At 37.7% G+C, this 15155-nt stretch overlaps 1 protein-coding gene and 1 long non-coding RNA gene across 2 annotated transcripts in view; one reads left to right on the top strand and one right to left on the bottom strand.

Moving 5' to 3' along the window:
* Window positions 1-578: 578 nt before the first annotated feature.
* Window positions 579-15155, bottom strand: part of rapgefl1 (Rap guanine nucleotide exchange factor (GEF)-like 1) — a 44903-nt gene continuing 30326 nt past the window's right edge. Inside the window, exons 6-16 of the mRNA XM_044330934.1 lie at window positions 14356-14468; window positions 12792-12959; window positions 12559-12656; window positions 11190-11312; window positions 10814-10992; window positions 10214-10304; window positions 6731-6781; window positions 6059-6146; window positions 4144-4208; window positions 2071-2125; window positions 579-1349 (exon numbers count right to left, since the gene is read on the bottom strand). Of these exons, the coding sequence (XP_044186869.1) occupies window positions 1225-1349; window positions 2071-2125; window positions 4144-4208; window positions 6059-6146; window positions 6731-6781; window positions 10214-10304; window positions 10814-10992; window positions 11190-11312; window positions 12559-12656; window positions 12792-12959; window positions 14356-14468 (1156 nt within the window). The 3' untranslated portion in view covers window positions 579-1224. The remainder of the gene's footprint in view (window positions 1350-2070; window positions 2126-4143; window positions 4209-6058; window positions 6147-6730; window positions 6782-10213; window positions 10305-10813; window positions 10993-11189; window positions 11313-12558; window positions 12657-12791; window positions 12960-14355; window positions 14469-15155) is intronic.
* On the top strand, window positions 1812-7776 carry LOC122966670. Its single transcript, XR_006398435.1, has 3 exons — window positions 1812-1971; window positions 6588-6655; window positions 7515-7776. It is a non-coding gene; the product is annotated as an uncharacterized LOC122966670 (long non-coding RNA).

The following is a 15155-nucleotide window of genomic DNA, read 5'->3' as shown; positions in this document are numbered from 1 at the left end:
CTCAAGTGTTCTGCTCTTTCATGAATAAATTCTAATTGACAGTCACTATCTGTGGAGCCGCAGTAGATCTATAATCAATATTGGAGTTTTAAAGTGTTTTTCTATAAGACTGTCACTAGAGGAAAGTTCCTGTGCATCAGTAGTAATTTGTCGTCTCTTTGATACGATGCTGGAGTGAGCGAGGATGTGTCATTTCATGAAAACAATTTCTTGCATTCTCATTAGGACGAGCTAAGACACAAAGAAGAGATGTAAGGGAGGGAAGTGATGAGTCACGTTAGCTGAATGGAAAGCATCCAGATTGCAGGCTGTGAAAGGGTCAGAGGTCAGTCAAGTGACAATCAGGTGGTCAGATTGTCTTTAGTCTGATTGGTCAGTCGCCACAGGAGGAGGAAAATGATTCATTTCTTCATCTTCACTGCTGTCCTGTTTCACCTCTGACAGGATTTATTTCATTGAGGCTGCGTTCAGGGAAGAGAAACGTTCAAAACTGTTGCACAACAGAGATTAAGATTTCAGAGTTGCAAAGTGTCTCAAACAAACTGTGGAAAAAAGTTTCACAGGACACTTCTGTGTTATTTCTGAAGAGTTTGGTTGCTGTAGGTGTTTATATCTGAAATCTGAATGTCCCAAATAGATTCAGAAAGACTACGGAGGTTTCTGTGATGTTTCCGTCAAAGGTTTTCTCAGTAGACCTTCACGAACATCTCAAGAATGTTCCTGATAGTTGCTGAATGAATCTGGAGTTCAAACTACAAACTCCAACTGGATCATGAACTGACAAATGTCTCTCAGTTTGTTTGAAGGTGACGAGTTCTTGGTCCAACTGTTGGTCGAATCAACGAACTTCGTCCAAATGTGTCTGTTGTGGATCATCGTGTGTTGGTCGTCAGGGTTACTGGCAGTGTTTGGACTAGACAGTTGCTGATGGAAGGACAAGGGAAGGAGGGGATGTGGAGAAGACGAGTCAGAGGAAAAGGAAGTGATAGTCGCGCATGGAGAGGAAGAATAAGAAGCTTTTTTTCTCAGCTGATCAAAATCTTGTTTTTATTAATTTCTTGTTGCAGGTAGATGAGGAGGAAGAGGAGGAGATTGTAGGTTTCCAGTTTCAGTTTCTGCTTTTTTTCCCCTTGACACAAGTTTCTTGAATAACAGCATGTGATCGTTTTCCTCCTCCTCCTCCTCTTTTTCATCTCTTCATCCCAGCTTCTTTCTTTTCTCCCTCTATGTGTCTTTGGGCTCCAGTTTGCAGGACATGTCGAACAGCAGGTTCTGGTTGTCGATCACCTGTAGCTGTCGCACGTACGCCTTCGTCTGGAGGTGGGACGGGGACGTCTCCGTATCCATGGCTACCGGGCGACAGAGAGGAAAACACAGAAAGGAAGGTAAACAGATAAAATCACAATCTTTCCATCATTAATCAGTTACAGAACACAGAGATGCAGTGACACAACTTCACCACCAGATGGAGACAAACTTCAACATAATGTGAAGATCTACAAGAAGAATTACAATTATTTTCATTATCAAATAATCTGTTGATTTTCTGCACTTCTTCCTATATTTTTAATTTCATTTTAATTTTCATTTCTGTGTGATGTAAGACACCGCATGGGATTACAATATTTCATAAAACATGCATCTTCTGGTAGCTGAAATCAAAAAATATTATAATAATTAATAATTTGGACATTGTTTCTTAAAACATGACTCAAAACAATTAATTGATTATCAAAATAAATGGCAACGAATTTCTGTTGATCGACTAATCATTTAATGTGTTCATATGTATTTATCTCTATGCATGTTTATATTACATTTATCACTTTATGTGCTACTACTAAAGTTGAATGCAATATTCTGCGCAGACGTGTTCAGTCTGTTTGGTTTGACAGAAACATGTTGAGAGAAGTCTGATGAGTGAAGTCAGAGGTCAGAGGTCACAGCAGCAGCGTGTCAACACATGAACAGGTAAAAACATAACATCATGTTTTAATGTCGGCCCTGAGGCCTGTGCTGTACTGACAGCAGGGAGGAGTCCATTCATACATCTGTGTGAGAGTGAGTTACCTAGCTGACTGCTCCTGTATCGTCTGATTATCCTCACCATCTCCGCCACTTTATGCTGCAGAAGAAGAAGAAGAAGGAGGAGGAGGAGGAGGAGGAGGGAGGAAGTTAAAAGCAGTAAACGTTTGAGCTTTAGGTTTATTGTTTCAGTTTGTTATAGTTAATGTTTTTGATGTTTCTAATCATAATTTCACAACTCAAAAGTGAAACCTTTTGAAACAAAAAGAAAAAAAATCCTCATGGAGTTTTCAACCACATTGACTGTGAGATTCATCAACAGTTATCTTTACTTTAGCAGAGGTGGAAGAAATACTCAGATCCTTTACTGCAGTAAACAATATCACAATGTAAAAATACTCCATTACAAGTAAAAGTCCTGCATGAAAAATCCTCCTACAGTAAAAGTACATAAGTATTATGAGCTTGATGTAGTTAAAGTATTGCAGTAAAAGTACATAAGTATTATGAGCTTGATGTAGTTAAAGTATTGCAGTAAAAGTACATAAGTATTATGAGCTTGATGTAGTTAAAGTATTGCAGTAAAAGTACATAAGTATTATGAGCTTGATGTAGTTAAAGTATTGCAGTAAAAGTACATAAGTATTATGAGCTTGATGTAGTTAAAGTATTGCAGTAAAAGTACATAAGTATTATGAGCTTGATGTAGTTAAAGTATTGCAGTAAAAGTACATATGTATTATGAGCTTGATGTAGTTAAAGTATTGCAGTAAAAGTAGTGGTTTGGTCCCTCTGACTGATATATTATTATATATGACATCATTAGATTATTAATAGTGAAGCATCAGTGTTAGAGCAGCATGTTACTGTTGTAGCTGCTGGAGGTGGAGCTAGTTTACACTACTTTATATACAGTTAGCTAGTTTAGTCCAGTGGTTCCCAACCTAGGGGTCGGGCCCCTCCAAAGGGTCAGCAGATAAATCTGAGGGGTGGTGAGATGATTAATGGGAGAGGAAAGAAGAAAAAACAAAGTTCTGATACACAAATCTGTTTTCAGTTTTTGGACTTTTTCTCTAATCTTTGATTTTTGCTGAAATATTGGATCATTTGAACATTTATTGAAATGAAAGCATGTGAGAAGTTTAGAGGGAAAAATCACTATTTGGTGGAGCTGTTAACAACTCATAGACATGTGAAATGTGACCCCGACTACACACTGCTTTTTGTAAGACGTCAAAAGCCAAAAAGGTTGGAAACCACTGGTTTCATCTTTAACAATGTGTTGTATTTTAAAAGCTTGTTATATTATCCATTGTGTCAAATCTTCATCTGAAAAGTAACTAAAGCTGTCAAATAAATGTAGTGGAGTAGAAAGTACAATATTTCCCTCTGAAATGTAGAAAGTAGCATCACATGGAAATACTCAAGTAAAGTACAAATACCTCTAAACTGTACTTAAGTGCAGTACTTGAGTAAATGTACTTAGTTACTTTCCACCACTGCACTGTATTGTACATTTACCGTAAAACTAAATGTAATATACACTACACTGCCTCTGTTCATGTACTTCTGTGTATTGGTTTGTATTTAAATGTGTTGATATCTGATCATACAAGGAGCCCAAACTCCAGAGACAGTAATCAAGTTTCCATCCAAATTTAGCGCAAATTTTAAACGAATTTCCTGAAAATCATCAAAAGAAAATGTAGCGAATGTTTGTTTCCATCCACTGCTGTCGGTGCCACAATGAGATGACGTCATTAAAAAGAGTCAAAGCTGAAACGATGGAAAACATGATGGAAATATTAAAACATTTCTGTTAGTTTCATGTATTGATTTGAGGAAGGTTACAGTCTCCTCATCATCATCGCTCCACACAGATCTGATGTTTGCAGCTCTTCAGTGACGTTTAGCTACAGCTACACATACATAACGTTTTTCTTTACCTTGATATAAACTAATGTGGCAGCAACAAATATCAGATATCATCTCTTGAGACCAAAAATGTATCGTCGAAGAGAAAATATATTAAATATCAAAACTCTGCAGAGACATTAGACTCAGTTGGTTTTTATACTGAAATGAAAAAAAAGTTTAACTGAATCTGAATTTACTCACCATCTTCTCGAAGTTGACAAGCTCGCCGTGAAACGTCTTGCAGCTCTCGTGAAGGAACGTCAAGTCTGACAGAGAACAGAAAACGATCAGCCCTTTAAAATCCATCCGTTTATCACCACTCATTTAATTTAAGTCACTTTCAGTCAGTTGGTCTTTTAACCTGCTCAAGTAACAGTTGATTTGGTTCTGTAGAAATAAAATGGACTTGACTTAAATCCTACACACTGGTCCTTTAATTAGACACCGACATATTCAATAAATGAATCACGTTTACATTAATATTAATATTCTTTATAGCATAAAATCTACCAAAGGAAAACTGTTAAAATACTTCATTACAAGTTAAAGTCCTACACTCAAAATTTTAAATAAATATAAATAATAATAATAATATTTTCAGCAAAATGTCCTTAATAAAAGTCTCATTCTGCAAAATGGCTCCTTTCAGACTGTGATATTATTGGATCATTATGTAAGCGGTGCTTTGATGTTGTTGTCGGTCAAGATGGATCCTTTTAACCACTTTATACTGTTCATTTTTAATATTTTATAAACTGATTATATGTTTTTTTTGGTTAAATTACCCGTCAAATACCTGAAAGATATTCAGGAAATTAGTATAAAATGAAGGGAGCTGTAAAATAGAGCGTGTAATCCATTACATTTATAACAGTTATAATTATTAGTAACTTTTCAGATTTTAAAACAAAACATAAGATTTACAGGAAATTAGTGTAAAATCAACAGACCTGTGAAATAAAGCATCACCAATTTAAGAAATAACAATCTTTCTTTCTGAAATTGCAAACTTGCAATGAAATAATTAACCTTTCAATCAAAGAAAAAGCCTTCACTGTCCTCTTTGTAATATTATCAGTTATGTTTTGGTTGTCGGCCATTAAATCTCATATTAGTGCGTCTGTCCTATAAACATTTAATACATAACAGCTTTAATCTCTTCTTTCTTTCTTTCTCCTTTTAACCACTATATTCACTTCCATCCATCTTTCTCTGGTGGTGTTGCCATGGAGACGGAGAGCTTAAAGCTCCACACACACACACACACACACACACACAGAGGCATACAGTGTGTACAGTAATCTCATTTAAAAGTCCTTTGAAACTGAACGATGAAAAGAAACACGTAGCAGAGAAGGAAAAGAAAAGCAGCGATGAAGAGAAGAGTCTTTGAAGTGCTTTGATTAGCCAGAAGTGCTAATTAGTGAGGTGGTGCTAACGTGCTAACGCAGCTGGAGAGAAACAAGAGTCTCTCAGAGGGGCCGATAAATGATCCGCTAATGAACTTTCATCAAATCACAAAACTAAAAGACGTCTTATTTGGAAAGTTTCAGTCTGTCGTTCTGCTGCTGGACATGAAGAACGCTAGAAATGAGTCACATAATTAAAATACATATTAATTAAATGAAATGTCGTCTCATTTAGTTCCTGTTAAAGCAGCAGATTGTCTCTGAAACAGAAAACGCTGGTTTTTGGCGGAGCTGATAAACTGTGGGTGACACACGAAAGTTATAAATAAATGAATAAATTAATTACTGAGATTTAAAAAAAAAAAAATTACCAAAAAATAATGAATGAATAAATTACCGTAAGTGATTACAAATGAATATATGAAATACAAATATATGTTGCCAAAAAACATAAATAATAAATAATGCACTCCAATACACCATCACCCACTACAACATCAATAATAAACATAAAGTAGAATTATCACCTTTCTGACAACATCAACAGGAACTGAAAATGTTTAAACTTTGTTAAAGTAGAAATGATGGCAGAGCTGTTGGATTGGATGCATTCGATTACGCAGCTGTTCCTAATAAAGTGGTCTGTGAGTTGATTTGTTTTTAACGCAACTCAAACGTTAACTTCCGCTCGGAGTGTCTGTGACTACCTTTGAGCAGCAGAGGTGTGAAGGGGATCAGTGGAGGTCTCAGGCTGGTGATCAGGTCTCTGTAGGACTTGTGGTTCCTGGACGGGTCCTGGTAACACAGATATGATCAATTAAATTCATGATGCTGGTGTCACATACAGGCCTGTTTGTTTTAATGAAATTTATTTTTGGATAACAGAGATGATCAGGTTGTAGAGCAGAGAGAGTCTTAGACGTCCACTACAGGTCCAGTACAACTGCATTAAATTACATTTCAGTACAAAAACTCCAGAACTCCAGCATTTCTATTAATAGGCGACGTAACGCCTTCGTTGTGTAACCGAGTCCTAAAACCTAAAACTAAAAGCATGAAAAGATGATGTACTGTTGTGTGACATTTTTAAAATGTTTGATTTCACAGTTATTCTGCTGGAGTCTTGATGTCACGATGGTTCAGTTTGTGGTTCTTCATGTTTTTGGGGCAGTTCTGTTCAAAATGTTGCATGTTAAGTGTCGTAATGACGTTTCATGTTCCCACTCTTCATTACAGATGCTGTTTCATTGGTCTTGTACGTCCCACGGGAACCATGAATGTGTATTTCTCATCCTTAAACGTACGTTTTCCACTGTCAACCTTTCTGTTTTAAACAAAACATTTTTACTTTTTTCTCAACCAGAGCACAGAAAACTCACCGCAATGCTCTCAAACTGCTGAAACTGCTTCCTGAACTTCCCGGGGAGACCCTGATCACACAGAAACAGAGAGAACAGATCATTAAAACACCGACCACGTACGGCTGAGAAACTGGATATTTCTCCCACTAATGACCAAATATTCATGAATTTTTCTGTTGATACACCAGTTCTACTTTTTAATCACATCACACGTGTGTCATCCAGATTGTATGTTTACACACACAACAATTTTATCAAATTACACTACTGTGAATAATCATTATAAACATTCATTTGTCCCTCTATCAGTTACATTTATTACATTTATCTCCTGGAGGACAGACAGAAGTGTAGGAGGCAAAATAACTGCAGGATTTCACTGTGTGTCTGTCTGTAAGCATGTAAAGTGAGACTTGTCTGTTTGTTTTGAGATGTTTTGCCATAGAATTATTTTTTAAGTGAATGGTTTCATATCTATTGTGTGTTAATTGTTGTGCTCTTATTCCGGCGTGGCGTTGTGGGCGGGTCTAACAGGCCTAGACCCGCCCACTTGTACAACTGGCGCATCCTAAACGACTGGGACAACTTTTATTTTTAATAAAACTAACATTTAAATACACAATAAAGACAAAAAAAAACAAAAGAACGTTTCTCTTCCTAAAAAAGTAAAAGACAACATTTTTTAAGCTGCTGTCGTGTGTGTGTCATGAATCATCCTGCCTTTAGGTTATGTTTTGTTTTTCTCTCATTTAGTCGTGCATTTCCTGTTTTATTTTGGTTTCTAACTCTCCTCTCGTTTCAGATCCACTTCCTGCCCTTGTGTGTTTCCCGCTCCTGTCCTCGTCATCATCCCCAAATGTCCTCCACCTGCGTATTTAGTCTGTGTGACCACTGCTTCCTGTGCCAGTTCGTCTTAGCCCTTAGTCGCAAGCGTTCCAGCATTATCCTCTTTGTTATAGTCTCTAGTGTTTTTGACCCCGGATCTGCCTTTTTTTGGTCCTGTTGTCTTCTCTGACCGCCTGCCCGTGTACCGAACCTGCTATTAAAGACTTGTTTTTTTGGAACTACTGTTTGAGTCGTGTGTTTGGGTCTGGCCCTGGTGTACCGGACAACCTTGTCAGTGTGAAGTCTGGACCAATCACAACAGGCCATTTCACGTTGGCCCAGGCCTGTTAAGCCTGTGCATGCACGCCGCAGTACGGAGGTTGTTCAGCAGCAGATTTGGTTTTTTCGTGCGTTTTTATTCAGGCTTCAGCCCGGCGCTCTATGTTGGCTGTAATAACACATCAGTTTCCAGCTGTGCGGTTTAGAATACAGATGCAGTCACACAGCTGCAAATCCACTTCCTGTTGAGACTAGAAGAACCAAGAAAACAATGCAGGCAAGACGGGAAGTGGAGCTGAAAATCACTGTCTGACTTGATTGTCTCTTTATTGCCTTGAAAGCACAGACTGTTTCTGTTGAGACAAGCTTATGAATTGTCAGCGCAGTGCTCTGCTCTCTCTCTCTCTCTCGTTAAAAGTCAATCTAGCTCACCCGGCAGTCGATCTCTCTCTCTCTCCCAGCAGTCAGCTTCAACAAATAATAATCCAGATCATCCAAACAAGATGGTATTTCCTTAAAAAGAATTAAAATGTCAGGGTTCTAAATCGATGGATGTGTTGGTCGACACAATCCATAGGAAAAAATATACATGATAGACAGTAAGATCACTATGTTTAATTTCCGCACGATTTGAGCAATATTCCCACGTGTGCCTCTTGTAATAAATACAAACTGTTGCGGGTAAATAATGTGCTATCCTGGCATTGAAAATGTTTTAGAAAAAGATTTAAAAAGTGTCATAATCAACCAGACGTGCTCGTCCACTGCATGATCATCAGTCATTTCTGTTTTAGCGAGACTACCAGTTGGAAACTGTCAAAGGAAGGCAAACAGTATTAACTTCTGTAATTAAAAGGCCCAGCTAAAACTGAAATCCTGGCGCTGTGCCTGCTCTTATTTAATGTGTTTCTTTTGTGATGATTGATGTTGCTGTTTTCTCCTACAGGAGACAATGAAAGTAACCTTGAACATTGAGAAACACTGCAGAGTGTCTTATCATTGGGTTTTATAATGATAATAATCATAAAATAATTCAACTATATTTAAATAGCACACGTTATACCAAGATGAAATACAATGTGCTTCACAAAAACTCCTGAAAAAGACAGACGCAAGACAGGAATATTAAAACCATCACAGAGACTGATGAAAGGGAGATTTAACAAAACATGCAGCCATATTTTAGCTTTTGTAATAATTTGCATAATTCTTTAAATGTTCAAAATGAAAAGTTCAGGTGACACATCCACATTACAATTCAGTTTTTACGATATTCATGTGTGATATTTGTTGAGTTTCTAAACATCACAGCTGGTGAATGCAGCCATCAGACCTTCACTTCAGCACCTGAACGCACCACGAAGCAGGATTCACAGACCAACTCTATTAACTCTATTAAAACTCTAAAATTGAGTCAGTTTAACGAAAGCCAGTGTTTCATGAGGATGCATCAGCAGCTGAAGTTTCTGCGAGCGAACGAACTGAAATGAACTGAAACGGCTGTCAGTAATGCAAGTTGTAGCACAGGATTTATTGGACTGATTGTGCAAAATCACTGGAATGGTCTTTTAAATAATTTATAAATTAATAGTAAATGAAATAATAATATTGTAGATGAGGTTAAAATATAGTTAAAGTTTGTAGATAAAGGCAAATTTTGAAAGATGAGTTTTCAGTTTTGTTTTAAAAGTTGTGAGGTCTCAAACGATGATCTTAAAATATATTGTTTTGTAATTCTTTGAGAAATTAATTTTAATTTTAATAATCTGTGATTCTGTGTTTAAATTAAGCTCTGTCATTACATTATTCAGGTATTAAACTAAACATAAAACAGGAGGCTGGTCCATATACAGCAACAAATCATCAGCATACAGACACATTTTTTAATTGGTACCTTGAGCCACAATCTGTTTCACCTCCTCTGATGATCTTATTTGTATTGATTATTTATGTACCAAATTTTTTATTATCATCATTATTATTTATTTTATTCTATTTTAACATTTTTCTGTCTAATTATAATCTATTTTGTGTGGTATTTTATCATTTTATTTGGATTTTTATTGCTTGTATTATCTTTTATTATCTATCTTTCTTTCATTATCTCATCTTTTATTGTTGTCTTAGTCAATTAATTCCTTTGCTTTTTACTTATTTTTGGTGTTCATTAGTCTGCAAATCCATATTTACCATCCTGTATGTTTGCAGAGCACTTTGAATTGTATTTGACTATGAAAGGTGCTACATAAATAAAGTTTGATTGATTGTTTTCTGAGCGAATTGACGTTTCATGAAGCCAATTTGATCATATATCATAATCTCCTCTTCTGAAGTGTTATAGGAGTGTAGTGCAGTAGTGTGAAGGTGAAGCAGAGCGGTGTCAGGTGTGTGTTTTACCTCCCAGGTGAGTCGTAGTCTGCTGACAGCTGGATTGTCCAGACCCAGAACCACAGCGAGGAATGACAGCAAGTCCTGCTGCTGCTTACAGCTGAAACACACAGAACACAACATTACAATCATGGATTTTTAGTTCTTTGCCATCTAACCTTTCCACTTGACTGTCAGGAAACTTTAAATGATTGGTCAATTAATTGATTAGTCAGTCAACAGAAAATTCATCAGCAGTCATATTTTATGTACAAATACCAAATATTACCTCAGTCCAGCTTCTTAACTTTGTCTAATGTGACAGTATACTGTATCTGAATATCATAAAACAAGTTATTTGAAAGTTGATCTTTTGACTGACAGCGTCGGCTTTTAATGACACCTGTCAGATATGAATGTAAAAGAGCCTAGAAGCTAACTTGAAGATAAGGTGCGTTGGTGAGGTGATTCAATTTTTTTGGAATAATTGACTTTTGACTGTTTCAGCACTAAATCAAATCTGTAAAGACAAAATAAAAACAAATAAATGCTCATTTCGTGAAAACCGTCTGGTCAGCTACAGGAGTCCAGATGTTTTCCCTGAAAACGAGACGCTCTACGTGGACTCACAGCGCTGCGATCTTGATGAACTTGCGCAGCAGCTGGACCCTCTTCGGCAGTGACTGACACTGCAGGATCTCCGTGGCGACCCAGTGTTGCACCTCGCTGCAGCGCTGCAGTACCAGCTCCAGGTTGAGGGGGCGCCAGCGGGACTGCTCGCCGTGAAACACGTAGCACACAAACTCCACCTGCAAGAGACACCAATGAAGAAGAATACAACGCCCAAAGACATATTCCATTATTGTGGTGTTCGTCTACTTTAATCGCACCGTGATTTACAAAGATGTGTAAAAGTGTGCAGTTTTGTTGTATATCTGGACATGACTGATCGTGTTTAGTAGTTTGGGAAACAAGACCCTGACTTTGACAAACTCGTGTCACTGACCTCGTGCACGCAGCTGAAGAGCTCCCAGTCGAACACAACCAGCTGATTGGCGACCTCCTCCGCTGACATGTCATGTAGTTTGCTGTCACCTGGAGTCCAGTGGATCTCCTCAGGAAGAGGGAGCTGAGGGTGCAAGCAAATGACATCACACACAGTTTGTTTTTTTACTAAAGTGTGAAACACCTGAAAACATGTGAACACAAATAAGATCATCACATGAATAAGATCAAATCTGCGGTTCCTGCAGATGTAATAAACCCTCCAGGCCTACAAACTTTTCACCAAACTTTGTGAGTCAGTTTGGAGTCTTTTAGCAACACTTCAGTTATATTTTTCCCACTTTTACTTTTGGTGGACTTATTACGGAACTTTTTGGAAATTCCTTGAGTTTATTTGCTTTAATTTTTCTCAAGTTTCAGCTCATTGTTTATCTGTCTGGCTGCAATTTTACTGTTTTGGTTCACTCTCAGTGCTCTCATAGCGTCATTTTGGGCCACATTAGGCAGCTATATTCAGAGAAAAAGTTCTAAAAAGCCGCTGTACACTACCTGCTCAGCACCAAACGGCAAACAGACACAGTTAGCTGTAGACTAGCTGGTGAACATAGTTGAGCATTTAGCAGCTAAAGAGCCAGATATTTCCCTCAGGACTTGGTAGAGAGCAAAAACAGAGCTAAAAGAGAGTGAATATTGGACTTACATTCACCAGGTGGACAGAAACACAACTCAGCTACTTTATAACCTGGTACTTTATTTCACCTGGTTAAATAAGGGATAAATGAAAAAAAAGAAAGAATCTAATAATATGACAGAAGTTGTATTTACACACTATTCTGGTGAAAACAGGTGGACAAACCTAACTAACTAACCAGATTGAAACTACAAAGGACCAAGACTAGAAATCTGAGGAATCCCACGAATAATTATTGACATTATCAATGTGATGATAATGTTGGTCCTTAACTGCTGGATGTGGAAATAAGCAACTGTTTGCTAACAAATTCAACATATCATCTTAAAAGCTGATAAGTCTGCCTTAGACAGAACTACTCACTGGAGAACTGAAACTGCGATCACTGTTATTAGTCTTTGGAGCTGTTTCTAATCAAACTAACGTGACCAAACTCTTCATAAGGAAGGAACATGTCACCCAGTGCAGCGGTGTGACTCTTTGACGTGTTTTTGATAGTTTTTGGACAACAACAGAGGTCTACGATGTATCAGGCTTTGGATACACACACAATACTAGTTAGTAGATCAGTTCATTGTTGATTTGGATCCAAACATGAGATTTGTTGACATGAAGAAAAATATAGAAAATAACCAGACATAACCTTAAACCTCAATCAATGAATCAATCAGTTTCTCACCAGTGATTCCAGCTCAGAGGGTTCGCAGGCGAACAGGTGAGTGTTGACTCCCAGCGTGGTGAAAACAGCCTCATCACTGGGACGAAACACGGCCTTCTCTGAACACATATCCAATAAAAACAGTTAAATATATGCTCACTGGCCCCTGTATTTATTTAAAGAGTGTTATATTGTGAAAGGTATTCCTAATATTTTCCTAAGTTGGTGAGTCTGATATAACTGCGTCTCCTGACCTCCAGCTGATGTGACTGCCACCAGTATGAGGTTTCCAGGTAGAACCGGTTGGTCTTCACTGTACTGGAGTTTCTCTCTGACCAGAGCCAGAATCTCCCCGACCCGACAGGACAGACGACTCCTGATGGTGACGTAGGAATGATCCGGAGTGTACACCCTGCAAAAGACTGGAAACAAGAGACAGAGAGACAGATGTTAAATTGTGGGATAAACAAACAGATTCGATAGAAGTAGCAAAATTTCAGCTCCATCTGGTGACTATTTTGTGTTACTGCACCTCAAAAGGAAAGTCTGATATTTTGGTAAATCCTCCTGTTCTCTGTCTTCAGATAAAAAGGTGGAAATCAGTTCCATCTCTGTGTGTCCTGTAGGCCCAGGTTGTATTTAGCCTAGCTTAGCACAAAGACTGGGAGCAGGGGAAACTGTTAGCCTTTTAAATGAGGACAATTCCACCTTCCAACAACTCCAAGTCTGTCAGATTTAAATGTTATATCTTGTTAGCTAACAAGCTAGTAATCCGTCCATTCCGCCATCAGCCAGGTTTAGATGACCGCAGTTAGAGGTCAGGAGCTAGAACATAACTCTAAAACTACAGGGACCTAGAAACTGTAACTGTAAACTGTAACACTGCATTTACACACTGTGTACAAAATGGGAAGAACAGGAAAACTTCACCTTATTCCAACTTGGAAGTGTTCACACATTATTACAAGATGGTTAGCCAACTGCTAGCCTTGTGGTCACCCCATTTAAAAAGCTTAAATTAGCAACATTTCACCAAGTGGGAGACATCATAGCTATCAGAAATTCCTGATATTAGAAACTAAGACGATTATGTGAGCAACCAATGGGACCTAGAAGCCAAATATAAAGACTTTGGATGCTGCATGTAGTCACTACACCCAGTGGTTGTTGGTCACCAACAACAACAACAACAAAAACAAAAGATAAAATGCAAAGGGCTGCTAAAATAACAATGTCTCATTTTTACGCTTATATTTCTACCGCTGTTCAATAGCTGAGAGAAAAAAATCAACCTTCCAGCAATTCCAAGTCTGTCTGACTGACAGTTTCCCCTGCTTCCAGTCTTTGTGCTAAGCTAGGCTAAGCACATACTGGTATTACACCAATTAGCAACCAATGGCAACCATAACATTAAATAGGTTCATTTAGCACAAAGAGTGCTAGCCTGTGTAGCTGCTACCTACATCAATGCTATATTAGGTGTTGGTATGTGATAAATAGCTGATAAATGGTGACTACAGATACATACTGTACAACAAACTAATTATTCTGATACCTCTGATAACACAAAGTGTTTGTGTGTGTGTGTGTGTGTGTGTTTGTGTGTGTGTGTGTGGGTGTGTCCAGGGTGTGTCAGTCAGTGTGTGATTTGTTTATTCAGACCACAGAGTGCAGGTGTGTTTGCCTTTCAACTGTGTTTGTATTTACAGATAATACAGTAAAGTAGCTTTTATATTTCTGCCCATGCATGCATGTAGGTGTGTACAGGTGTGTGTGTGTGTGTGTGTGTGTGTGTGTGTGTGTGTGTGTGTGTCATACTCTCGTCGGAGCCTCTGAAAGCCTCTCTGGGCTGCAGACAGGCGTCGATGCGTCTGAAGTGTCTGAACAGAGGACGAACCTGCTTCTTCCTGCTCTCCTTCTCCTCATCAGAGCTGAACAAACACAGACAGAATTAAGACAGATTAAAGGGTTGTTTGACTCTATGCAATAAAATCTAACCTCTTTAAAAGGACGGGTTCACAGTCTTTCCACTGTGTCTTAAACCAGCAGTCACGTGTCCATATGAACAGTGAAAGAGGTTTTCCTCCTTTCATACTGACTACTAAAAGATTTGTATCATTATCATTATTCATTGGTAAAACAACAACAACTTCTACTACTACTAGTAATAATAACATAACAATATAATAACAATAAGCGTTATTATTATCTTCATGAGAAATATATAATAATTACAAGATAAATATAAATAAACACATGGTAAAAATATATATTAATATTTGCCGTGATAAAAATGTGATAACTATGACACACAGATGCTTTACAAATGATAGTAAATATGTGATAAAAGTGTTGTCTTTTCCTGGTTTAAAGCTGCATTACAGTAAAATGTCGTTTTCTGAACTTAACAGACTGTTCCAGCTGTTCTATTATTTGCATTTACCCCCTTAGTCATTATATTCACATTATTAATGATTATTTATAAAAAAATCTCATTGTATAAATATTTTGTGAGAGCAGTGATACTCATCCCTACAATACTGTCGCAATGTCGATATCAAGGTATTTAGTCAAAAATATTGTGAAATTTGATTTTGTCCATATCGCCCAGCCCTACA

Source organism: Thunnus albacares, chromosome 17 (genome assembly GCF_914725855.1).
Source record: "Thunnus albacares chromosome 17, fThuAlb1.1, whole genome shotgun sequence".
NCBI classification, from domain to species: Eukaryota; Metazoa; Chordata; class Actinopteri; order Scombriformes; family Scombridae; genus Thunnus; species Thunnus albacares.
This window is presented reverse-complemented; position numbering and strand designations above follow the sequence as displayed.